A 27,450-nucleotide genomic window follows, 5' to 3' on the forward strand; every position below is an offset into this window, starting at 1 on the left:
ATATACATATACTTTTATGCATATATTTTGGTGCAGAGAAAATAACTAGGAAATGGTGTATGGGACACTAAGGTGTCATTTTGACACTGCAATTGGCACTATTGCACTAAGGATGTCTCGCTCTACCTATTCATCACTCTACACCCCATTCATAACAAATAAGAAGGTGTTCAATATTTTACAGATAACAATCACCTTTTAATAATGATAAGCTGTTCAATTTTTCTAAAATAAGTTCTTGAAGTTATTCATCTGAACTCAAAATTAATGGAACTCCAACATCAAGTTGATTTTCAAACAAGATCTAAAACCCAAAAGAAAATTGTGTTAAGCTTGCCAAAAAGGGAAAAAGGGTGCACTGCCATCACCTTCTGCACAACCCTAGTCCCATACAAACCTAACAATGTTGGTGGTCCCGGATAAGTCCTTTTTGTGGTTCCAGATTATCAGTGCAATGGAAGAGTCTGCAAAATGCACAATGCATTGTAGTTCTAGGATTATATAACTGTACTATCAGCAGAGCACAATTTGCAGAATGCAGTCTTGACCAGTACTATATATAACATGAGAAAACTGACACAACAATTAGTTCATCTAACAACTCCTGCAATGTCATGTTTAACACATAAAAGTTCTCCAACAATGAGTTCAGCATAAAATTAAAGGCTCTCAACAAATGGTAGAAATGTATACATAAGTAGCAGCAGAATATGTACAATATGATGATTACAATGCCAACTAATAGTAGTAACACTTTTTAATGCATCTGCTAAAACCCAAGTGGCATCTGAACTCTTTTAAGATAGACAGCATATTTCCAGTACCCCTTTTTCAATTAAGTTTCTAGTCCCTGCTCAGGTTTCAATTCTCTACATCTTCTCCACCAAGCGCAGTAACGATTCATAGCAGGAAGAACTTCTCAGTTATCATCACCTCGGAATTGACTCATCGTCCAATGCAGCAGCGTTTGGCTGATAAAACATAATGATATTAGACTGGCAGAAAATAAAAGACATACAAATTAAATGTTTCCAAGTTCCAATCTTGCGTCCATATAAGATACGAATCATTTTTTTAATCAAACAGTCATATAATACCTACTAGGCTACTATCATCAATTCAGAAAAAGGAGATAACAATCTTCACTATGGTCTAGTCTGAAATAGCTTCTGACTTTTGATTTTTGAAAGCTTCTCAAATAAAGTTTATGGATCTTCATTTACAAAATTGTCCTTGTAAGTTTTTACATGTTCACAGAGAAGTAAAATAGAAGTTATGAAAATATTAAAATATAGAAGTTAATCCCAACTTATACAAGAAGCTACTCCCTCCGTTTCATTACGAGTGTCTCATTTGAGTTGTACAAATTCTTAAGAAAATGATTTGTGTTGACTTTAATGATAAAATGAGTTTCACTTACTCAAATATCCTTACTAATATAAGTTAGCAGAGTGGTTAGGTGAGTTGAGATACAATAACTAAGAGTATATTAGTGGAAAAATATTATAAATCTTTCATTAGTAATATAAAGAGACCAACAATATGCGACAAGTAAATATTGCAAATGAAACACATAATTTTATACGGAGGGAGTATGTGTTGGTAAACGTGGTATCCATGGAAGGAGAGGAGAGAAAAGGCTAAAAGTGTATTATTGTAGAGTATAAAATGATCCCATGGATCGATCAGCCTATTTATAGGCATTCACAAACTAATAATTATCAATTTCAACTATTACTACATCTCTAATTTGGTTTAAAAAATCATAGGTATTGCAAGATTCTTGTAATATTTCTTTTTTCATAAGTGCTTCTTAAGAAGTTTAAACAAAATGACTCTAAGTGTGGTTTGTCTTACATCAAACAGGCCATTTAGATCTAACAATCAGGTCACGAAAAGAGTATAAAATGCATAGGTTTGCACCATTAACATCAAATTAGTAGATTTGGAAGAGTAAAGCATTATTCTATGCTGATCTGTATTGGAGAATGACAATGCAGAGACAGACACTTGTGAATGACTGTCACCCAAGCCTCACAATGAAAATCCTTATCAATTATGAGTCAAAGATGAAACATGATTTTAAAATGTAAAGAAGCCCAAGAAAAGCTAGAATATTTGGAATGTGAATTTCGGAATCCCTTTTTTTGAGGGAGCAAATCAATTTGTAATAGACAGTTGGTCAACACCTAACTCACAAATAAGAACCATAATGTTTGATCCTACCTCTGGAGAGTGACAAAATTATCTGTACAATCAAGGAACAACTTAGTTCTAGTTTTGCATCAACACCTAACTCACAAACTAGTAATTCTATGCTTGATCCTACTTGTTGCAAGATGTACATCAATTTATGGTGTTCCATATTGTTTTTCTCGTACCGCACAATCAAGGAACAGCATAGTTCTAGTTTTGCATCCAAACGGAACAATGATACAAACGACCAAAAAGGACATTCACTTCCGATTCCAACATTACACAGTGTTGTCAATCGCAGATTGCAGCGCCACTATATCCACTATTTAATAATACTTTGTACTAGTGTATTGCGGAACAAAAGTGATTTGTTCAAATATCACTATAGCAGCTATTTGACAAAACTGAGCAATCATCAACAAAAATAACTGAAGACATAAACGGTACTATTTTCAAAGAAAAATTTAAAAAACAATCCGATGGATGGAACCATAAGTTGTCATATAAATAAAGTCTGTTGGGCAACAGATAATTTTGACTTTTTAGACAAATTGAGAAATTATCGTCAGACTCACAGTCATTGCAGCTTTTCAACTTCTTCCGCTTGACCTTATGTTCATTTCCCCCTCCACCGACAGGCTTATGCTTCCTAAGAGGATGATACTTCAAAGATTCTAACTCTTCCTTTGCATTATCAAGCCTACACTTTTCATTTCTCTGAATACAATTTAGTGTAAGTAACACTAGCAACTTTCATGGGAATTCACCAACCCCAAAATTTGTAATAGATAACATCAACACTTACATAGGACTTCTCCAGCCCCAAAATATGTTGCTTACAGAGCCTGAGTTCCATCTCAAGCGTGCGGATCCGAGATTCAGCAGGCACAACACATTGTTCCACCATCTGTTTTTGCCTACCCCGGACAACCTCGGGTTGCCATACATTCAAAGCTACAGAGGCTTCTCTACAAAAACAAATCACAACAATACTATCAATCAATAGAAGACACACTAAAGTTTTTACCAGCAAAACAAAAAACTACACACACTAAAGTTATCCACGAGTCCTATCTCAAACAGACCGGATATCTGTAGTGCCTCGGGTTCAAACCCGGAACTGCCCATTTTGTGAGTTTCATGTGGCCTTCAACAAACACAATAGGGATCAAGTCGAAGGTTCTAACTCAGTGTATTTATACAGGCCAAAAACAACTAATTTCCTGTTTCGATAAACAACTTAATTAAGAACTTATAGAATAAGCGCTTATTTATAAGCTATTTCTACAACAAAAGAAAATATAATGTCAAACTGCTTTCGTATAAACTATAAACTCATTTCATAAACTACCTTCAAGAGCATATGGAAATAAGTTAGACATGTCATAAGCTATTTCCATAAGTTTTACCAAACAGTCTCACAAGTATTTGTATCAACAAATAAACTCAAATAAGACAATCAAACCAGACTCAGTACATCTCCAACTGACCAAATCCTAAAGTATTATGAAATTACCAAGGAAATGAAAAACAACTCCACCCCATTAGTCCATATTACCTAACTATGATAAAAACAAGGAAAAATACATGACCCTAATAATTTTTCTAGCATATACATACCTACAAAGCAACAAAGAGATAACATATATATAATTCACCTTAAACTGTTAAAGGGGCATTGAAAAAAGGAAATATTTTTATGAAAGAAGAAGTACCTGACTCTACGCAAATGAGTCAACTCAGATGAAGTTTGAATGGCTTTGTGTTTTTCTTGAGACACACGTGTCTGAATATCATGCAGCCTTCTAGAATGTTCGGCAATCTGGCTCTCTTTTCTTAGGACAACCCTCTTGTGAGCTGCTATTTTCCTCTCCTTGTCTCTCTCAAACCTCAACACCAAAATTCAAAAATAAATAAAAAAGTGAACTTTACATAGACCCAGATGAAAAAATGAAAGAATAAATACAAGGGTCATGTTTGGAAGTTAAAAAAAAGCTGAAAAACGATTAAACATGGAAATTTGAAAGTTACCTTAATTTATAAAGAGATTTTGAGGAAGAGGCCGAAGAAGAAGCGGAAGAAGAAGGGAAGTCGGAGGAGAGAAGGCGGTTCCAGAGAGAATCTTCAACGGAGAGGCGGTGAAGGAGGCGGCAGGAGATGGAGATGCAGCAAAGGTCTTTGTAGCTCAAACCGCACTTTTGGATTCCGATTTCGAGAATTTTGGTCCATAGTTCGATTGGGAGAGACGACATGTTCGGAAAATTCAAAAAGGTTGTTGAATGTTTTTCTACATCATCGGCACCGCCAAACTCACCGTTAAATTCAACAAATAGTTACATTCGAATTATGTTTTCTAAATTTGTTTGCTTTGTTGAAAAAAGATTAAAAAAAAGAATTTTTTAATCACACCCAAAAACAAATCTGATTATACTCTCATATGACTAAAATACCCTCAAGTAAAATACAAATTCATTAAATTATCCAATCAAATCAACTAAGTTTACATAGGTGATGTAGATTATGTTTATGATAGTGTAGATAAATTGAGTTTACGTACTTACATAAACTCAGTTTAGATACATAATACCTATAAAATCAAAGAAAAACGATTACAAAACGACAAAAAGAAATTGAAGAAAATACATGAAAATCTATAAGATCAGTCGACATTGACTTATGATGAATTTGTCACTTGCGAAATGAATAAGAAGACCTCAACATGCCGAGTTACCAGTTATCCAATCATGAGATCAATCGGCTTTGACTTCCAATGAGTTACTAGTTACTAGTTATCCAACTATCAGATCAACTCATTCCATGTTTCTAAGAATATGTGAATCAATTTCACTCATATTTTGCAACATTCTTTTTTAAGTTTACTCCTTTGATCTATTTTCAAAAGTTATATAAGTGATAAATAACACCATTTTTCTTATGACAATTTTTTTCATTCTTCTCTCAAACACCTCATCTCTTTCATCTCATGGAAAACTTTTAATATTGATAGGGATGGTGATTCCTGAGATTTACGTTGATTAGGAAAAATCATTTTACGCTATAGATTGAGATTTTCTAAGGCTTTACAATTGGAGGCAATTGCAACCTAAAAGGCAAGATTGGATAATCTTTCACATGCTAATTGGAAATTGGAGGGCTTTTCTTTTCTTGAGATCCATGCAAGCTTTATTGGAGATTGGCATAGATCGGTGAGGACGAAGGAAATTGATTTCTTAAGGTATGAAATGCTCAGGAACAACAACTTGGTTAATTCAAGTTTTATCTTGTGTGATCAAGAAATTGGTTTGTTGAAGGCTATATCAAACAATTGAAGGCTTAAGATTCAATGGAATTGAATTGTTTTAGCCGAAGGAATTAGTGATTTGGTTGTAACCTTCATCAAACACACTTGCGTTCAATATTAAAATAAACTCACATGTCTTTGACATTGGGAGTGGGGAGTCGCCCACTAATGAGGACGGTGTTGGTGAACCACTATTTGTGTTTATTCTCTTACCTTTAACTCTTTTAACTTCAATTTTAAGTTTTAACTGATTCAATTTAAGATTTGTGAAAATTATTTAAAAAAATTAAATTTTCAGTGTAGAGAGTTTAGAAGACAATAAATGTTGAATCTTGTCGAAGATTCAAACTTCTTCAAATGGGTTCTAAAATTCTAATAAAACGTACTAATCACCAACTCAATCTATTTCCAGGTCCAGGCACTCATCAACTCTTTCAGATGAAAATTTCTAATATAAACTTGCCACTAAATTTCTAATATAAGCTACATATCTTAGTTGAAAAGCTCCAACAAAATCAAATTACTGAAACAACAATAGTAGATTGATTGTAGAAAAATACTACGGATATGCTTGCCTCTTTTGCTTTCCACCTTCTCATGCAATTTTTGTAGTCTCTCTTTTGCTCCCAACTGAAGACAATACTTCTTCTATTTCATGTACCATAATACTTTCTCTTCATATTCCATGAATTGTTAAAAGATTGATTATGGCAAGATATGTAATGATATGTAATGCTCGCCATATGACTAAGCCGATCCTTCTCTCTCTCTCCAACCTCAACACCAAAAATAAACAAATGAAAGTGAGCTTTACATAGACCTAGATGAGAAATTCAATGAATAAAGACTAGGGTTTTGCTTGGAAGTTAAGAAAAGTGAAAACACGCATAAACCTATTGAAAGTTACCTTAATTTATAAAGGGATTTTGAGGAAGAAGCCAAAGAAGAAGCAGAAGAAGAAGAAGAAGAAGAAGAAGAAGAAGAAGAAGAAGAAGAAGAAGAAGAAGAAGAAGAAGAAGAAGAAGAAGGGAAGTCGGAGGAGATAAGGCGGTTCCAGAGAGAGTCATCGGAGGAGAGGCGGTGAAGGAGGTGGCAAGAGATTGAGATGCAGCAGAGATCCTTGTAGCTCAAGCTGCTTTTTTCGATTCCAATTTCCAGAATTCTGCTCCGTAGTTTGTCAGGGAGAGAAGACATTTTCGGCGAATTCAACAAAGTATTCTATTGTCTTTTTCCACACCAAGTTCAACTTTAAATTCACCAAATAATACATACATTAAGACATTAAGTCATTTTCAGAATAGAGGTTTTGTTTTTTTGGTAAAAGTTAAAAAAAAAAAATTGTTTTTTTCTTTTAAAGAAAAAACAATGGTGCATTGTTTCGTTGATGAGTCAAGAAATCCGCACAACAATTAGATTTGGGAAAACAATGAGAAAATGAGACATTCCAAATCAGTCAATAGAGAAGATTTAAAAAAGGTTTCAGGTAAGAGATCGAGGGATTGAGGTTGATTCATATGGGAAAAATTTCATGAAAGAGTAATTTTTCAAGATGATGTGGAAAAATTCATGCTATGTACGAGCCAACTTAATATCATGTAGAAGAGTCTACATCTAAACACCAATAACATTGTTATTCCCTAAATTATAGTAAAAACCTTTGAAGGATTTGCCAGTCGAGCCATGAATAAGGCCTTCACGGGTCGAGTTACTTATTATCCAATCATGAGATCCACTAACATTGACTTTATGAGCTCCATTTGGCATAAACTCCCAATTTGTGTACTTGGAACTTGGAAGGGTGATGGACATCATGAACAATAAAACCCATCTTGGAACATATTACAGGTGTTTGCTGTGCATTTTAAACTATGTTGAAAGTAAAAAAGAACATCATCTTCAAATATAAAATTATATGAACACGTTTAAAAAAATTGATATGATATATGAACACTCCTACCACCAATCAAGCGTGAAGTCTCTCTTTTGGAAGAATATTTGTGAATTCTTGTTCACTCAGAGGATATTCATAAAACTCGAAAGAAAATGAACCAATTCCAAAGAGTATCATCCTCACAAAGATTCTAATCAATTCAAACATATAAATCAAGACTAAAGAATTCGACCACTTTGTGAGCATGAAAGAATGAAGGAACAACACATTTTCTGAAAACCCGGTAACCATTTTATAGTTTTTGCCCATAACCATTCAAATCTCCTTTTATACGACTCAAATGCAAAAGCCTAAAAAATCAACGGCCACAACACGTTATCATTAACTGAAGAACTCGTCAAAGAGGTCAACAAACTTACACACCTTGACTCAAAAAATTAGAAATACTTATGGGTTTAGTTATGATCTTTTTTTGTTAGCATTTTCTATTTTCTGTGTCACTATGGTTCTTTAAGGATCTGGACAAGTAATGGTGGCGGCTATTATGGTTTTTTTCATAGGAAGAAAATGATCTTTAATTTGTTTTATATTAATTAAATTATAATTATATAAGTCAAAATTACTATTTTTATCATATTTTGATCATACTTATTTTCATATGGTAATTTTATTGCTCTTTTATCTTAATTTACCACAAGTGAATCAATAATTACTATAAATATATTTTTTATGTAATAACTTATTTGCTTAATTTATTTACTACAATTAATTTATTTAATTTTCATATAGTAATTTATTTGTCCCGTGGGTAGCCCCAAAAGATAGGATTGTTTTTTGTACTTCTTTTATGAAACAATAAGTACTTTTCCCATCACTAATTGGTGCAAGTCAAAGTACTAATCAAGTCTTACAAGCCTTTATACAGTCAGTACTTATTCGTTAATTAAGTCATTTGTCCAAGTATTGTTTATTTAAATCTTTTAAATAAAAGTTTCTTATATACTAACTTGCAACCCATTTTGTCCCACTGTATAAACTTGTAAGAAAAGTGAAGTTATAAACTACATAAATATCTTAGGCGAAAAGCTCCACAAAATTAAAATCTAAATCAAATTACTCAAACAATTGATTGTATAAAACTAAAATGGATTTTGGTCCTGTAATCTAAGAACGTCTCAGAAAGACTTAGGGTGCGTTTGTTTCAGCTTTAAAAAAAATAGATTTTGAGTTAAAAGAATCTAGAGATTTTTTTTTTAGAGATTTTTAAAAAAATCTAAAGCTATTTCTATTTGTCTAATATCATAAAAATCATTTTTTTGAGATTTGAAACACTTACACTTGAGTTCCTTGCATTAAGAAAAAAATAGATTTTGGAAAAGCTACTTGAAATAGATTTTCATTTTGAGGCTAAAAATGATTTTTTTAGCAAAATGGATTTTTTAAAAATCTCAAACAAACACAACAAAAACTAAAAAAGTGATTTTTTACTCAAAAAAATAGATTTTTTTTCAAAAAAAATCCAAAACAAACAGGCCCTTAGTGTGTAAGGAAAAAGATGATCAAATGGCGTGTATAGTAGTAAGTTTTGTAAAGAAAAAATAGATGAGGAAGAGATCGTGTGGTTTAAGCTCCTCCTCGTCGGAACTTGGGAATGTATTTCCCTGGAGCTGGGGCTGAGGAAGTTGCAGGTGCAGCAGGAGCAGCTGGAGCAGACTCCAATGGACGACGGGCAGGAGGCTTATAAGGCCTCAAAGCTGGTTCGTTGGGTTTGCCTAACAATGCTTCCCTCTTTTGCTTCTCAGCCTTTTCTTCAACTTCTCTTTCTCTTTGCCTCTGCTTTTCAAGTATCTCAGCCAATTTCGCTAAGCGTTCGGTCTCTTCCTTCTTTTTTCTCTCAGCCTCTGGAGCTCAGAAAAACCACAAGTTAGGTAAATACAAAATAGAGGATAGGTTACTGGATTGTATGTAAAAGATGGTACACGATCACACAGAGAAACAAACATTTACTTGAGAAGAATGAAATGCAAAGGATGGAACAGAATAACATAATCATGACTGTTTTGGTGGAATTTAAATAAAATATACACAATCAACCAGTTCAGTGTAGACCTTCAATACTATATCATCTGAAGGGAAAGGAAAAAAAAAACAAATTAATAACTGATTACCTTCATGCTTCAGAGCTTCTTCCTCCTCATTCAATTTTTGTTGTCTCTCTTCTTCCAACCGAAGATAATACTTCAACTTCCTCATTTTTTCCCTCTCCTGTTTCTTGGATTCCTCCCTTTCTCTCCTCAGTCGGTTAAATAATATCTTCTGTAAAGTCAACCACATGATAGAAAACATCAGACTAGGTAAATTTAATAACTGATATTTTAACTTATATGATGACAAAGAACATCGATTGTTAAAAGGTCATCATTACTGACGATGGCCAAGACATAGAATGATTTAAGAGTGGCCCAAGAGTTTATGATACTAACTTTATTCTCCATCCTATGACTAAGCTGCTCCTTCCGTTCAGCCTCTTGCTGCATCAAACCATGGTCTAACACAGTTAGTACAAGATAAAAACTGATCAATAGAAAGTTACAGCTGATGTTTCAGATACAAAATTAGATGATAAATATGCAAAAATTCAAGTATTTCCAATAGAAAAAGAAATGCAAAGTCCAACATCACAAGTAGACATACTTGTTGCTCAAGCTCATGAAGAATCCTCTCTTCCACTAGGCGCTGTTGATATGCCGCTTCGATAAGCGGAGCAGACTCTTCTCTCTTTGCTCTTTCCAAAAAATCCATGGTTTTACTTAATTTTTTCAGTTTCTTCTCCATTTCTTGTCTCATCCTGAGTTGGTTAGTTAAATTCAATTCCTCATGTCTACGTCTTTCAGCTTCTTCGTGTTCTCTTTCGGCTATTTCTCGACGAATCCTTTGATTAATCCTCTGCTCATTATTATATACTGTTAAAAGCTGCCTTTGTTCCGCGGCTTCTTTTGATTCCTCCTCTTGTTCCTTTCAAACATCAAAAGGAAAGTTATATCATTTAAAAAATCATTAAATCCCAATGTACCATATGAAAAATAACCAGTATACCGTTTCAAGAGGCTTTTCAAGAGGCTTCTGTTCTTGTTCTTCTTTCCTCTTCTCGATAATTGATTTTCAAGCAAGGAGAATCTTGTGATCTTTGGCCACAACCTCTAACAAAGATGGGAGCAAAGGTCCAAGTTTTGATTGTTTCCTATCAGGAGGAGATATCGTTTCCCTTGCCTTATTCAACTGTTCAGCAGAACTGGCCAAGTGATCCCTTAAGCCATCAGCCTCAAGACTCTGATAGAAACCAAGAAAATGCAATAACATTTGGTAAGATGAGACAGAGTACTAGGATACAATTAAAATTTCACCTTGAGAGCTACTGTAAACAGCTATAAAATCTCCCCACCTAAACCACAACAAGTGCTTATGTAAACAACATATTCTAGGTGATAATGGTACAAACAAAATAACTCATTATTTTCCATGTTGGGAATAATGATTCTGACGTACCAAGATTGACAACAAACCAATGTATTCCTCAAATAACATGCTAAAACCACCAAAATTGGGAATTAACCATCTCCCCTACAATAGGTGTGCTACCCCAACTCTCGATTGTTATTATTTCAAGTCCTATCTAGTATAGTTTCCACACATCCAAAGCAGCATTCTCTTCAAACAAACAAAAAAAATCTCTTGCACAGCAAAGTTTAACAAACGCAATAGAACCAAAATAAAGGAAAACATACCTTCTTGCAGAAAATTACAACTTTTTTCATGTGGTCAACTTTCATTGAAAGAAATTTCTGCTTAACAGCATCTACAGAGATTTTTTCCACAACGGAAAAATCAGCAAAAGGCATCATCCCAGCTAAGTTCTCAACCTTCATTGTCTGGTACACATTAGAGACCTAGAAGAGAGAGGGCCAACAGGTTTAAGTACACGTCAAACAGAAAAGCATTAAATAAACAACACACAAACATAAAAACAAAAAAGGAAATGCACCTGTAGTAGCAACCTCAGGGTAGCTAACTTTTTAAGTGCTGGGACATACTGCGACAATTGTACCTCTGGAACCGATGAAGCAAACGAAAACTTACCCCCTAATTTTGAAATTTTATTTAGCAAGGGTGGTACTTTAAGTGCAAAGTCTGAGGGAAGAAATTTGTTTTCCATAAGATAGTAAATGTCCTTCACGTCTTGTGCAACACAAGACATTACACCCTTTGATGCCTGCAATTAATCCAAACATAAAATCTTCAGACCGAGTCGAAAGCAATTGTCGATCGCAATAATACTAACCCAAAGGTCACCCAACCCCCTGAACCTTATAGATAATGGGTTCTAAACAATACAGATGGCTTACAATTAATGGCAAAAAGGAAAGCATTGACATCAAAAGAATCAAAACGGGTTAATGAAAAATGTGATAACTAAATCAGTTACAGAAAAAATTTAAAATAATAAAACGTGATAACTGAAGCAATTACAGATATAAACATCAGCATCAGTCTACTAGCGTTTTCCGCAGCAAATATATACTATCTCATTATAATCCTTTTCCATCGAATAACATGAAATATCGACAACCATACTAATGAAGGTAAATAGTGGTTAATATAATTACCGCACAACAAATATTCACAACCAGAATGCAAAATGCAAGATCAAAAGCTGTTAAAGTTTGTAAGTTGGCAATAAGTTGATGAGGAAAGAAATTCAAATCAATATATATGACCAACCACACTAAATATTAAAAAGAAAAAGAAAAAAAAAAAAAAAAATTGCACATCTACTCAAAGACAGTCCACAATTAAGAAAGAGTGGAAGTTGTAAACATAGTTCAACTTCTTACTTGAAAACCCACACCATAACAATACACTTCATGATAATAAAAAGGGTCTTGTTAACCGGTGCCCCCGGGGCACGGGTTAAGGAAGCAAATATAGTAATATTTTCCTTGAAAGTTGTGTAATCAATGCGTTAAAAGATTAAAAAGTGTCTTTTTTGACTTTCACTTTCTTCTTTTAGCTTCCTTAACCAGTGCCGGGGCACTCGTTAACATTTTCCTAATAAAAATTACAATGACAGTATAAAAGGGATTTATATAGTGCTTTGTGCTTTAAATAATGAGAATATCTTACCAGTTCAGCAATAAGTGATGACCTTGAGAGCTGTGGAGAGACAAAACAGAAACAAAAGCAAATAGTAAGACAAGGAAAACAAATATCTATATACTACCGGGAGCGCAAATGAGGGAAAGTAAAATACCACTTTGCTGCTATTCATCTTATTTTTAAGATTAAAGCCAATGAGATTAGCCATCCTCAAATTTCGCGCCTTTTCATGCTCTAGTTCTAAATTATGATCATGAGGAGGCACTGAAAGTGCAGCTAGAACAACAGATGATGCTATTAACTCCAAATCCTTCTGACTCAGATCTTTGTTGAAGCTTTTTTGTAACAAAAAGAGCTTGAACCATGCATATGCATGATACAAATGACTTGAAGATATCCAAAATATTTCGATCAACTTAACATAGTAAACCGTCATCAAAGATGGTTTCAGTGTTCTCTTGACCATGCACATTAGGCCATGTAGATCTTCGACAGATCTAAAGGATTCCTGCATGCATGCAACAAATCGTCAGGTCTTCCACCAGCATCAATAAAACAAACACCTTGAAGATGTATAGAAAAATGAGAAATTGCCAACCTGCCAGAGTTCAAGTTCAGTGGCAATTTTCAGCTGCTCAAATCTAGTATCAAGATACAATTGCAAGCTTTCAGGAGCAGAAAGATCAGGTCGGTCACGTTGATCCGGATATTTGTTAAGACAAGCCAAATGGTTTCTTAAGATTTCACAGAGTCTTCTAAATTCTGTTTTTCTTTTGTACTGCTTACAAAACTGGAGTGCTCGATGAGCTGTCATCTGCACATGGCAATCTAATCTATTAAAAGTTTGACATAAAGCAATTATGCATCCTAAAATATCGTTTTTTTACAATAAAACATACAACAATAGGCAATGGAAAAGAATAAGAATAAGTTGATGAGCTCAAGCAATTAATTTCTATTTATCAGGAATACTACCTGCCTCTATTAAATGTTCAAAACACAACATTTTACATATACATAACAGGTAACTTGGAATACAAGAAAGATAAGAAATATTGCATACAGCACATAATTACGAGGCTTCAAATTTTGAGTTTTACACATGCATTAAGAGATAACTTGCAATGCAAGAAATATACGAAAGATTACATACAGTACATAATTATGAGGCTTCAAATTTTGAGTTTTACATATGCATAAAGAGATAACTTGCAATGCAAGAAAGATAAGAAAGATTACATACAGCATATAAAGCTTCGAATTTTGAGTTGTTCCGCAATATTTCAAGCACTATCTTGTAAGTTTCCCAGAGAAATTTAAACCATGGGGTAACAAGCTCCCGATCAGATCTATCCTTTCCTTTCTCCTCACTGACATAGCACATCAACAAGTCCTCTGGCCTTTTATCCGCCTCTAAGTCATCAACATCGAGGGCTTGTTCCATTTCCCGAGCCTGACTACAGGCTTTTTCAGCTTTCTCCGTTGACAGGTGAATAAAACGCTTAACCACCTCCTCCAAAGAACCAACATTCACTTGCTGACATATGATCCGATAATGAATCAACCCATCCTTCGCAAACTGTCCTTTCCGCAAGTCTACACACAACTCTACATACTTAAACATAATCGTTTCGTGTATTTTCTGCCATGATCGGTATCTTTTCGAAGTAATAACATCGTGCAGAGTCTGAAGAGCTTTTTGCTTCTGCCCAACATTGATTAACTCTGCATATAAAATTTAAAATTAATTCCAGACATAAAAAGAAAGTAAATATTAATAATCATCCATTGAACAAACCTTCTACCCTTTTGAAAGCATTCTCAGGCTTCAAGAATAAAGCCATATTGTGAATTCACTATATTCAAACTTCTCCTGTAAAAAAGAGTGATAATCAAAATAAAAACCAATAACAATAAAATTTCAGCCATAATCAACAAAATTGTCAAGAAAAAACGGTAAATCACGATGAAATCGTAACTGTAACCAAGGAATTAAAGAAAAGAAAAACCAGGACGGAGTTTCTCACTGTTTCTGGTGGCCGGCGAACAACTCCGGTGAGTTTTTGTTGTTATACGGCGAGTTAAGTTGTTTTAGGGTTTAGGATACGAGGGTAACTCTGCAATTTGGTTATTTTATAGTTTTATTTGCAAACTAAATTGATGGGCCTCTCTGCAAATTTAACCGGATTGGGCTTTATATTGCAATTCCTTTTTTTCTTTTTCTTTTTTTTTTAAGAAATATTACAATTTTATCTTGACAAAATTTGTGTTTGTTTCCTATTTAAAAAAATGATTTTTAATTAATTCATGTGTTACCTTCAAAGGTTCATTCTTATGAAATCTAAGGGTGTGTTTGTTTCAAGTTTGCCAAATTTATTCCTGGGAATAACGTTCCTTGGAACATAAAGATGGGAATTTTATTCTAAGGTATTTAGAAAAAAGATGTTTGCTTAACATTATAATATTCCTGGTAGGGGTGGGAACAGGCCAGGCCGCCCGACAGGGGCCTACGGCCTAGCCTATTTAAAGCCTAACTCGGCCCAGTTCGTTTAATAAAAAGACCAGGCTCAAGCTTTATATAAAGCCTATTTACTTAAATAGGCCAGGCTAAGGTTTAGAAAAAAGCCTATTAAGCCCGTCAGGCCGGCCTATTAAGCTTTTTATATATAATATATCTTCCGTTATTGATATTGTTGAAGATTTTTTCGTAAACTCAACCCTTCATATGATTTAGTTATTTAGTACCACGTATAGTTGTGTGATTAGACATTCGTAAGATTTCGTTATTTAGTAGCAGATATATTCATGTGTTTTAGACCTTCATATGTTTTGGCCTATTTAGTAGAAGGCTTACAGATGTTGCTAGACTTTAGTGTAAAATAGGCTTTTAAATAGGCTTTCAGGCTTCATCAGACCTTTAAAAAGGCCAGACCCTAAAAATAAGCCTATGACGGGTAATAGGCCAGGCTCAGGCCTATAATTTTTGAAGCAGGCCAGGCTTAGGCCTTACAAAGCCCGGCCCGGCCTAGCCCATTTCCATCCCTAATTCCTGGGAACCATAAAAGTAGGATTTATAATAGGTAATTACTCATGAATTTATTCCCATCTCCATGGGAACTCTATTCCCACCCTTTTCTTTGGGAAAAATTTTCTATTCCCAGGAACGTTTTATACCCGGGAATAAAATTTAGTAAACTTGTAACAAACATAGGCATGTGTATTCCTATCGTTTTATTCCCAGGAATCTACAAATATAACTTGAAACAAACGCACCCTAAGTTTTGGTATAAATTTCATTTTTTTTTAAAAAAAATCATTCCTATAAAATCTAAATTTTTACCAAAACATTTCATACCTTAGAACAAAGGCACTCCGAAAGTTTGGTATAATTATATTATTTCTCAAATAGGTAATTTGCTCTTAATGTTTTTTGACTTTTTTTAAAAGTTAAGGGACCAAGTTAACTTATGTAAGTTAAGAGACCAAATTAATCGATTTTAAAGTTAAGGGACTAAGTTGCGTTAACTTAAATAAGTTAAAGGATCAAATCGACAAGTTTATAGTTAAGTAACAAGACAAAACTTTTAAAATAAGTTAAGTGACAGAGAAATATTTAAGACAATATAAAATCAATTCTGAGCTGTGATAAGGTAATATAAAATATGGATTTACTCTTTTGTTGTTGCAATCCGTAATGTATATATTCTATGATGGAAGAATTTAAAGGAATGATTAAAATGTTCTGAGTTTCGCCGCTAAGATTTTTCAAAAAAGAAAAAAAGATGACCATGTCTTTCAACTTCATGATTTACTCGGTTAAATATTAAAAAAAAAAAACAATTAGAATTTATGTTTCAGTGATTAGAAAAACCAAACTTATTTACAAAGTAAGAATAAGAAACTAACTTAATATGTTTCATTCAATTAAAGCTTCTTTCCATCTCTGTCATTTATCTTTGCATAAACAAATTTTAGTAACATATGCGACACTATTTTATTTCCCAAAGAAACTAAACTATTTTATTTTATTTCAGTTTCATCGTACATATGCGACACACATTCGTACCTATGAAACACCGACACGTTCACACCTAATGATTTGAAAAAAGAATGGAAGTGATTAGATGTAACAATGTATCGTGTCGTTCTCGCATCCCACATCGATACGTGTTAGACACATGTGTCTATGTCAGACACCGAAGACGCCATCAATGTGAAGTGGTGTCAGCTTTTTAGGGTATGTCATCTATTATATAGGTGCACTTAATCCTAATCACTTGTAGCTCAAATTTAGTAAGAAAAATGGAGCTAAGCTCAAAACTCAAATCAATTGTTTAGTAAGAGAAAAAGGAAACATGCAAAAGTAGTGAACATTATGCAGAACTCAAAACCCTCTGATCTGAATATTATTCCTCCAACAAAATCCTCTGAAACTAATAGAGTTGTAACATTTTTTGGGAAACCCTTCAGTTAAGAGTGTTTATGACAAGCCATGTTCAAGGGAATAGGAGGATCAGAAAGTGAACCATCTACAATTTGCTCAAACACCCATTTATTAGCAGCCTGAGTCAAATGAACACCATCCCAATTAACCACCACAGATGGATCCTTGCATGGTTTTCCAATCAAAATCTCTTTTCCATGAATCTTAATCTTTGCTCCACATCCAATGTGTAAATTGTAGTTATACTTCCCACCATGTCCGCAACAAGCCCTCAAAGGTTCCTTGAAACCTGTTTTAATCAAGCAAAACCATAAAAAACACACTTTCATGTACCAATGCTGATATTTATGGACAAAAATATATTTAATCTTGACATTTACCATGTCTGTATGCTTGACTGATGAGAGAGTACTTGGCTGAGTAAACATCGACATAGGTTATGGCAGCCGAGGAAAGTTCTTTTCTAAGATGAACAACAGCTTGTTTCAATTCGTGATTGAAGAACTTAGCCACTTCATTATAAGGAATTGCACATCCTGCTTTGTCTACTTTATCTGGTTTTACTTTGTGAAGTTCAATGATGTATGGCAAACAACCAACAGGACCAGTATTGTGAATCCAAAATGATCTTCCTCCATGAGCATATATATTCTATACATCAATGAAAACATTTAGACAAATATTTTTAAGTTATATGATACACTAATTTGCTACTACTATTCTATAATTTCTTTATAGCAAATGCATCAAAAATCAAAATGGATTATTACCTTGATTGTGTTCTTAAATTGAGCCAAAACATCAGGAACATATGCTTTAACTTGATTTATGGACATGTTGTGGAAGTAACCAGATGCCAAGTCATTTTGACCAATATCAAATGTGTATAATGCTCTAGAAAAATATTCTTCCTTTGGTAACAATGTTTTGTATATTCCACCTAAGAGGAAAAATATTGATGGCTTGTTAAGGTGAATTGTTCACATCTTTTTTAAAAAAAAAAAAAAAAAAAAAAATAATAAAAAACTCGATATTTGATCCAAGAACCGACTATATGCATTGACATTACCTTTGTTGCGAAAAAATTGGGTCCTACGCTGGAAATCATTGAACTGATTGAATTGAACATCCAAAGAGAAAGGGCTGAAACCACCAGTTTGATGAAGAGTTGTATTCTGAGGTCTGATGGTTGATCCAGCAGTTGCAAAGTTGGCTCCATGGCTAAAATTTGACCCAACAGCATCAAGGTATGCATTCAAATATGGAAGGCCTAGCTTCTCAGCTTTTAATTCACAATATGAAAAATAAAAATTCGAATTAATTTTTTTTGTAGTGAAAAAATAGTAATGTACATTCATCTAACAAAATTTAAAAATATTAAAGTTTATGTCCAAAATAACAGCTACCTTAAATAGACAACATCTGTCCATTCAAAATCAAAATAACAAAAGGACAATTATCAAATCACATGTGTCAAAAAAAAAATTTATTTCCTCAAAAAAAAAAATCGAATCTCTGATGACAAGAATATCATCATGCATGGATACTGTCGGTGGATAAATAATTCAATTCTTCTAAAATAAAATCCCTTTGTTCTTGCCCATAAAGAAACCTTTATTAGTATTAAACAGTATATTTGTGGGACCTGGATCCCACATGTATATTCGTGTTATAAAAAGAAATAAAATATTTGGATTTACAAAGAAAAAAAATATGTATTGGAAAATAAATAATTGTTAAGCAAAAAGCTAAAGTAAATTGCCACTAATCATGGGATCTTATTCTTATTTAGTATACTAGATTGAGCTTGAAAACAAAAATCTTATCTTATCCTTAGCTTTACGCACTAATACATAGATTCACCCAAACACAGAGAAAGAATGAAAAAAAAGTGCATAATGCATGAATGAATCAAATAACATAGTAGTAATAAATGAAAGTGGGAGAAATTAAAATGAATGGAACTAGTTAGTACCAATGAAATCAACAAGAAGACGACCATCACAGTAGCGACCAACAGGGTGATGAAAGAAGGACTCTCCATAAGGAAAGCCAGGTTGTCCAAAGGCAGCAGAAAGACCTCCAGTGTCTGAATTTGAGTCACCAAAGTTGAATATTGCTGGGAATTCACACTTCCTTGAACCACTAACTGATGTTACTGCTGAATTATTTGCAATAATTGAACTGTAGAGTAGAACTAGCCAAAGAGTACTCTTCATCATGTAGTACTAGTGTAGTCGCAGGAATTAAAGAGAAGAGCTAGGAAATTAAGATAGGGACTGTAAAGTCACATGCTAGGTATATATATAGAATGTGCTAAAGAACAGTGCACTGTTAACATCATATGTTTGGACTTTGGAATTACTCTATCAAGTGGGAGGAAAACCGCATTGGATTGGGAGCCCTTAAAGGATTTTTTGGCCTTTTATTCGAATTCTTTACTATATTTTTTGGTAGAATTGTTCCATCTTCCTTTTGAATATCACTACAAAGACAAAGTAATAATCCATCTCAGTATTAATTATTATTATTATAATACCCAAAAATCTTATCATGATTTCATTTGATTAACATGCATATGATAGGGATTTAGAGACTGTAGACATATGAAATTGTATAGTTGATGATAACTTGAAGGAGATGATAACCCTTGTCCAAAAAAAAAAAAAATGATATATCACCCTTTTTTGTTGGTCAAATGATACATCACCTTTATTCACAATTTATTAAGAAATGATAATATTGATTTTTAATTAAATTTACATTTATGATATTTTTTTGAAATACACGGTGCTATATCAAGCGAAGCTACGTATAGTGAATTTGTCCCGAAGTGTGTTTAACAAATTTTCTCATGTCATTAAATCCCATGTTTTGAAAAATACTGCATACACCAAGTATATAAATCCAGGCCCTCTCATCGAACGGCGCTTTGGATTACATGTCAGATAAGGCATAAGAGCCTAACAACTCTACATATGCGTGGTAGCGTGAACGGCCTATATAAAATGACTCATCCATTGAAGAAAACTTACACAATTCATTCTCTAAAAATCCTCTAGATTCCTAAAACTCTTACTAACTTGAACATTGAAGTCTTTGTAGGTACACCTTCTCGCTCTAATAAAGTACAACCATGTTCCTCAACGCTACACCTACTCCAACCGTCATCTCGGATCATAGATAGATCACCAAGTATAAATCCTAAATCCAAATTGAAGGCCGCATCACAGCTATAACATAGTGATTGTGATCAGCCGCAAGTAAATCACCCCAATCCCAATATATATCAAAATCAAAGTATTAAAATCTATGCCATGACTCATGAGTGATGCACAGTTGTATAACTGACTCCCCATTCCCATTTTACAGTATAATCCAATGCAAAGAGATTACCTCTGAAAGAAGCAACCGGTCCCTCGATCATAATAACGTTCCTGCAAATCAACATGCTCCGAATACAGATGAAAAGAAGGCATCATACTATCAGAATTTGCTCAATCAAACTTTTAATAGGCTTGTTTTACCCTATGTTTACAAGTTTATAAAAAAAACAGCTCCTGTACAATCCTAGTAAGAAGTGATGTAAATCAATTCCATGTAATAACTAACTAGCTTAATGTATTACTATTGCATAACAAATAATTTTGAATATTCTTTCAAAAAAAATTGAATATATTACTTTTTTTACAAATTATTACTTGTGGATAGATTCACAGGGTAAGTTTAGAATTACCAACTTTTTTTTTTTCCTTCATAATATATATCACAATGCACATCTGATAAGTTGTGCATCTATTTTTTTGGTTCATGTCTTCCCAAACTTTAAATCAATTATTTTTTTGAAAAATCACAATTGCACATCTGAACCCAGTGGACCAGCATAACCCTTTCAATATTGGCATGCAAAAAATATGATTCACTTTACTTGCTTGAAGAAGTTTACATAGGACCACAGAGAGGCCAACTTTTTTCTCCCTTCTTTTCAATTAGCAGCAAATAATCCATGTGAAGCTAATTCATGGTAGTCATGATGAGGGGACCTTTTCTTCTTAGCAAAGGTTTTCCTCTCCCAGTAATATTCGTTGGTGTAGTCCTCATTTCTTCTAATAGTGATAACTGAATAAGTGGGAAAATCTACACACAGAAAATGTGTTTCAACAGGAGAATAAAAAAAATAAAAGGAAACTATCTAGAAAATCAGCACAATAACTTTCTGGATTTTAGGAGCTGTGTGGTGAGGTTGCAACAGTTTTTCAAGGAAAAATCAGAATATAACAAAGGAACTGTCTAGAAATCTGAAATTAAATGTCATAAGATTTACGGATAGAGAAATGCTTAATAAAACACATAATTTCAAGATTGTGATTAGAGGAATCATGAGGTCATGACCATCAAAACAAACCAACACATGAGGATATAAGTATCACTAGGAACAAGTTAAGGGGTGATTTTTGCACGATAGGTACACATGTATGTAATCAGTTCCCGGAAGACAATTGACAGTCCATGACATACCATCTCCTTGAAAGAACAAAATAACTACAAAATATAAACAAGCAAACCGCAAAACCAAAACAGGAATGCCACTTGAAATAGCATGAAGTGAAATCCTGGTAAATGGTACACTGGAACCTCAGAAGCTCTTATATCCAAAGTTTTATCATCAGCCGATGGAAGAGTCAGTGGTTGTAATCCTTGAGTAAGGGCATCCAAAAGAGCGGCCCTGGCACAAGAATCTTCAAATGCAGTTTGTATTCTTTAAATCACCATTTCTAATTTTATCACACATCAAGCATGACCAAAATTAAAACAGAAGTTTTAAAGAATTAAGAATAGCTTGTCGTTAATTAAGTAAGTTAGAGTCCACGGAGTTGAGTATAATGCGGAGTGTTAAAATTTGTGGAAAATGTAGGTGCTTAACGAACATAAAGTTGAATAATTTATATAAAAACATGAATGCCACTTGAAATAGCATGAAGTGAAATCCTGGTAAATGGTACACTGGAACCTCAGAAGCTCTTATATCCAAAGTTTTATCATCAGCCGATGGAAGAGTCAGTGGTTGTAATCCTTGAGTAAGGGCATCCAAAAGAGCGGCCCTGGCACAAGAATCTTCAAATGCAGTTTGTATTCTTTAAATCACCATTTCTAATTTTATCGCACATCAAGCATGACCAAAATTAAAACAGAAGTTTTAAAGAATTAAGAATAGCTTGTCGTTAATTAAGTAAGTTAGAGTCCACGGAGTTGAGTATAATGCGGAGTGTTAAAATTTGTGGAAAATGTAGGTGCTTAACGAACATAAAGTTGAATAATTTATATATAATGACGTTATATACACGGGAACTAGTTCGCTACATGAGAATTATTAGAAATCGTGGTTGGGCCTAACACAACCCCACAAAACCGGCTTGTGAGGTGAGGATTGCCCCCACTTATAAACAAATTGTCAGGCCAACTCCTAACCGATGTGGGACTCTTAACACACCCCCTCACGCTCAGGATTAGACATCTGAAGCGTGAACATAAATGACGGGTGGCCCGATAACGGAAACCTAATAACAGGTGGCCCAAAGAATCGTGAAGAGGCTCTGATACCATATTAGAAATCGTGGTTGGGCCTAACACAACCCCACAAAACCGGCTTGTGAGGTGAGGATTGCCCCCACTTATAAACAAATTGTCAGGCCAACTCCTAACCGATGTGGGACTCTTAACAAGAATCATTTTCCTGGTTAATTAAAGAAGAATCAAACCAAAGGCAACACGAGATGATCTTTTACAGTAAAAAACTTGTATGCTCTGTTGTTATATTTTCCTGGTGCAAAAATATGTAAAATGCATATATACATTTATTCAAGTGTATCCTAGTCCATGTATGTATATCCCTTAAATGCAAATAAATCTAAATCAAGACAAATTTAAATAGTGCTATTCACCACTTGAATCATCCAACACAAATACAGATATAATTCAAACGAACAGCTGCAACAAGACATGACTTGAAGATGTATGCAACAAACTTTTTTCCGTTCTGATTCTGAGTTATAGTCACATACATATCATACACACATATTTTTCTTAGATATACACACATATAAAACTACTTATATGAAGAGAGAAAAAAACAGATAAAACACTAATTAAAGGGAACAAGAGTGTAGTTTGTACGAGTAACAGTGTCAGCCTATCATATCAGCTCCAAATGCCCCAAATCCTAAACCTTTATCATATTTGATCCACTTTTTGATTAATAATAATATATTAAATTCATATTTTACCAAAGGATATTGAAGACAGAAACAAATGTTCTGGTTCCATTAAAAAAAGGGCAACCCGGTGCACTGAAGCTCCCGCATATGCAGGGTCCGGGAATGGGTCCCACCATTTGGTGTATTGTACGCAGCCTTACCCCGTTTTTACACAAGAGGCTGTTTCCAGGACTTGAACCTGTGACCTTACGGTCACATGACAACAACTTTACCAGTTGCGCCAAGGTTACCCCTCTGGATAAAAATTCACTCTAAAGTCTAAACCACAAAATATGAAGGGATATGTCATGTTTTGGCATTTCTTCACCTCACCAAAAACCATGTAAAAACTCCCACTCCTGAAATAAAGCTACGGTTTCTTAAAGTTTTTACTTTGGAGTTACAAACAATAGAAGACCGTCTCATTAACCTATTTCTAGATGTTGTCCAAATCCCCAGACTTCCCAGTGAATTCCACAACCAATTTTCCAACAAATCTCAACAAAGGATTAATAGATACGAAAGCATATATGCATGCAATGTTGCTAACCACTCATGATGTGTTGTTCAATGCAGGAAAGTATATGCATTACCCTCAGAGTTCAAGTCAACAATACAGAGAATACAAGGAGCAATCTTTTGAATTATTTTCTGGTTTGTTTGTGAGAGATGTGTTAATCTCAAAATTGCATAATGTCCATTGTCATGTGGTTTAACAGGGCATAATCCAATATTGTAAAATAGGAATGACAGAAATGTTAAACATTATGATCTATATGGGAAATCTGAAAAAATAAAACTCGGGTAAGAGTGATATATATACTCAAAAAATGGTTAGCCAGCAATAATTTCTCCACACAACTCATTTTCTTGTTAAAAAAGCAAAGGAAAACAATTGGACCAATTAAATAGTAGTAATATTCTGATATTCAATTTAGCTTTAAAATTTACAGGCTCTGCAACAATGGGCATGGAAGAGATTGCATTTTAAACTTACAGTTGATGAGTGAAGACCATTAGTTACTACACTATCAGCTCAATAATAACATGATGTGAACAAGTATTGTTACTACAACAGAGATAAGACTCATGGAACACTATCTCCTTGTCAACAAAAGCACCAGTACTAGTACATACATATCTAAAACCTAACCTCATCATAAAACTCCTTGTCAATGCCAGTTCAAAACATCATCAAATTTGTAGCAGTCCCAACAATAAAAGGCTCCATCAACAATCTAGTCAAGAAATAGAAAAGCACACCCAAGGCGATCGAAATTGGAAGAGCTGGCAAAGCATGACGACAAACTGACAACAAGATAAGAGTGCATCCAAGTCCAGATATAATTGCAAGGTAACAAGCATAAACAGTCATAAGATCATACATTGCAGCTCTTCCCACAAGAACACTGTAGAACACAAAATCACCAAGTCCAAGCTTAATCCCTCTCTCAGCAATTTCCTCTCTTTCCCTGGGTTCTCTCCTCTCATTCCCCGTCACCTCAACAAGTGGAGACCTTTCTTCTTCACGATTCCCATTATTTCCAACCAATGGTGACCTTTCCCCTTCATCATTCTGAAAATCCTCAACTCCAGCAACAGAATTATCACCACCACCACCTCCTTGAACATGAATATCATTATCACGTTCATTCATATTCACTATGGGGACCACCTGAAGTTCCTGAAGCTCAATCGAAGACGGTTGAGTCGACTGAGCTTCAGAGACACCAGCAACAAAAAGCCCTAAAGCAGCGGCCCTACCGTTGGGAGCAACGGTAGGGCGAGCTTCATAAATCAAAGCAGGAAGCTCCTCGTTCCGGCTCGAAGCCAATTCAACGAGAAGCTTCAAAGGACCACCAGGAGCTAAAACAGCAACAAGATCATAAAGAGCAAGAGCAACAAGAAGCGTCCACGTGGTCCATTCCGGAAGCTTCGTAAACCACGCAGCAACGAAAATCCCAAGACAAACCATATAACACTGACGAACAATAATCGGAATCGCTTCCGCGAAAACCGAAAGCACACCAACAATAGTGAAATTGAAGAGAAAAACGAAAAAAGTGATTGAATCTAACGGAATTGAGAAGCGTTCGATTAGGTTGATGAAGATGGATCCGCCCATGGTAGCGAGGACGAAGAAAGCGGAGAAGCGGACATAGTTACGGAGGAAGGCGGTGCAGTTGTAGTAGTAGAGGAAGACGAGAAGGAAGGTGACGATGGCGATGAGGATGACAAAGACGACGGCGTTGAGAAGTGCGCCTTCGAGTTTTTGTGCGGTGGTGTCGGAGGGGTTTTCAGCGTAGACGAGATTAGCGGCGGTGGTGAAGGTGGTTTCCGGTGAGGAGGTGGTGGAGAGAGTGTAGACGAGGAGAACGACGAGGAACATGCAGATTGAAACTGGTGACATTACTCCGATTATCTCTACGCCGATGCTTTCTAAAACGCTTGATTCCATTTTTTGAGATTTTTTGAGGTTTGGGTTTTGATTCAATGCTTCATAGTTTCATTCTTCTTCTCTTCAACCACTATGAGAGAGATGAGTTTAATTCTTCTAAGCAGATTCTTAACTGCTACTAAGCTTGAGTTTTTGTTTACTTTTTTCTGGATTGGTGTTAATGCGGGTTATTAATTTAACTTTGACTTATTATAAGATTTGGGTTTGATGAAAACTACACCTGACTTTCACTTTCCTTATTTGTTTAGAAATATTTATATTTATTGGACTTCTATTTTATTTTATTTTTAAGAAAACTTAACTTCAATACTACTCCAAATAAAGATTCAACAAATTATGAACGGAGCTTTTCTTTAAAAAATATTATGAATGGAGTTTAATTTTTGGTATAACTACTTTCTCTCCAAACAAAAATTGGTATAACTATCTTCATTAGAGTAAGTTAGAGGGTGAACACATAAAAAACAGTTAACAAAATTATGTAAAAAAATTGAAAAATTTATTGTTTGAACTTTGAAGTAAATTAAATAGAGAAATGATATTTGAACAACATCATATGAAAATAAGTAAAACAACGTGAAATATATTACTATAATTTAAACTTCTTTCCAAGATCACATGGTAATAATAATGTTAACTAACGGACATTTTAGAATACTTCTTTGTAAATTACATTAAATGTAACATTTTTATCTTCGTCTTTGTTACCAGTTAACAATATTTTGTTGGAACAAAATGTGTTTAACAATGAACCTTAAAGAGTTTTGATGATAACAAGGTATTAAAAATTGTAAATTGGTCTAGCTAATATTTGTTCAAGTGTACAGGACCATAATTATAAAGTTACATCATCATTGGTTCTGAATGAGCAAAGAAAGAGCAAAAGAAAATGAAGCTTAGATGATTCTGAAGGCAAAGCGCTCCTGAAGTCAAGCTGCTCCTGAAGAAATAGCGCTCCTGAAGTAAGCTGCTCCTGAAGAATAGTGCTTCTGAAGACAAGAGGTCCAGAAGCCACATCATCAGAAGCTGCGTCATCAGAAGCTGCAGAAGTCATATCATCAGAAGCTGCATCATCAGAAGCTGCCTCATCAGAAGCTATTTCACCAGAAGCTGAATCTCAACTGGATTTGCAAAAGATTCAAGAATTGAAGAATTATCAATGCAAAAGCTGTCTATTGAATTCGAAAACACAAACAAAGGATTAGTGGAGTTTTGCAACGGTCATTTCAAACGTGTTTGAAGGCTTGTGCTTGCAAATTGGACGAAAGCGTTGACATTGTACTTTGTACGAATTGTACAACCACGTTCTCCACTACTCTGTTTTGTGTCCACGCTTCAAGACAAGAAAACAGCTCCAGAATACGGTCTCGCCTGCATATATGTTCCTTTGGATAAGGAATGGTTTTCAAATTGGTTCTTCATAGGACAACAACCAAATCAGGCAAAAGATCATTGGTGAAAGATCAAGCTTCAACAACGACTCTTTGGTGTGCTGGCAATTTCACAACGTCTCTTTCACACCTCTATATAAAGGAGTGAAGACCTAGAGAATTGGTAATGCAAGAACGCTGAACAAAAGACTCACAAGATTTTCACAAGTACCAAACCTCTGCTGAAATTGTTCTGCATTCACTTAGAATTTCTGTGTCTCAAAGTCATATCTTAGAAATTCTTAAGTCCATTGAGTCTGTATCTGATTTGTATTGTGAGCACCTCTGATTGTATATCAAGTGTTCAACCTTAAACAATTTT

At 34.4% G+C, this 27,450-nt stretch overlaps 3 protein-coding genes and 1 pseudogene across 4 annotated transcripts; all 4 read right to left on the reverse strand.

The window, feature by feature from the left end:
• Window positions 1-585: 585 nt before the first annotated feature.
• LOC146909456 (F-box family protein) lies at window positions 586-6,691 on the reverse strand. Its single transcript, XM_085729354.1, has 5 exons — window positions 6,405-6,691; window positions 3,912-4,085; window positions 3,002-3,164; window positions 2,772-2,913; window positions 586-971 (listed from the first exon to the last, which is right to left on the reverse strand). Exons 1-5 carry the CDS (start codon window positions 6,689-6,691, stop codon window positions 946-948), a joined length of 792 nt encoding a protein of 263 aa, XP_085585480.1. The 3' UTR covers window positions 586-945.
• Window positions 6,692-8,925: 2,234 nt separating this feature from the next.
• Window positions 8,926-14,702, reverse strand: LOC146909457 (eukaryotic translation initiation factor 3 subunit A-like; annotated as a pseudogene). The gene is made up of 13 exons (XR_015017539.1): window positions 14,570-14,702; window positions 14,341-14,415; window positions 13,786-14,267; window positions 13,141-13,356; window positions 12,697-13,050; window positions 12,570-12,599; window positions 11,431-11,658; window positions 11,174-11,335; window positions 10,485-10,718; window positions 10,083-10,403; window positions 9,872-9,919; window positions 9,557-9,704; window positions 8,926-9,289 (listed from the first exon to the last, which is right to left on the reverse strand). The product of XR_015017539.1 is annotated as a eukaryotic translation initiation factor 3 subunit A-like (transcript).
• A 2,129-nt stretch (window positions 14,703-16,831) lies between these two features.
• Window positions 16,832-20,418, reverse strand: LOC146909458 (GDSL esterase/lipase At3g26430-like). The gene is made up of 6 exons (XM_085722658.1): window positions 20,383-20,418; window positions 18,962-19,471; window positions 18,056-18,268; window positions 17,757-17,926; window positions 17,367-17,637; window positions 16,832-17,275 (listed from the first exon to the last, which is right to left on the reverse strand). Exons 2-6 carry the CDS (start codon window positions 19,206-19,208, stop codon window positions 17,013-17,015), a joined length of 1,164 nt encoding a protein of 387 aa, XP_085578784.1. The 5' UTR covers window positions 19,209-19,471; window positions 20,383-20,418; the 3' UTR covers window positions 16,832-17,012.
• A 49-nt stretch (window positions 20,419-20,467) lies between these two features.
• LOC146909459 (Presenilin-1) lies at window positions 20,468-25,861 on the reverse strand. Its single transcript, XM_085722657.1, has 2 exons — window positions 24,394-25,861; window positions 20,468-21,123 (listed from the first exon to the last, which is right to left on the reverse strand). The coding sequence occupies exon 1, from the start codon at window positions 25,696-25,698 to the stop codon at window positions 24,424-24,426; it is 1,275 nt and encodes a 424-aa protein (XP_085578783.1). The 5' UTR covers window positions 25,699-25,861; the 3' UTR covers window positions 20,468-21,123; window positions 24,394-24,423.
• Window positions 25,862-27,450: the final 1,589 nt, after the last annotated feature.

The sequence above is a fragment of the Medicago sativa genome, chromosome 7 (genome assembly GCF_051527215.1).
Source record: "Medicago sativa cultivar Bolivia chromosome 7, Bolivia_mono, whole genome shotgun sequence".
NCBI classification, from domain to species: domain Eukaryota; kingdom Viridiplantae; phylum Streptophyta; class Magnoliopsida; order Fabales; family Fabaceae; genus Medicago; species Medicago sativa.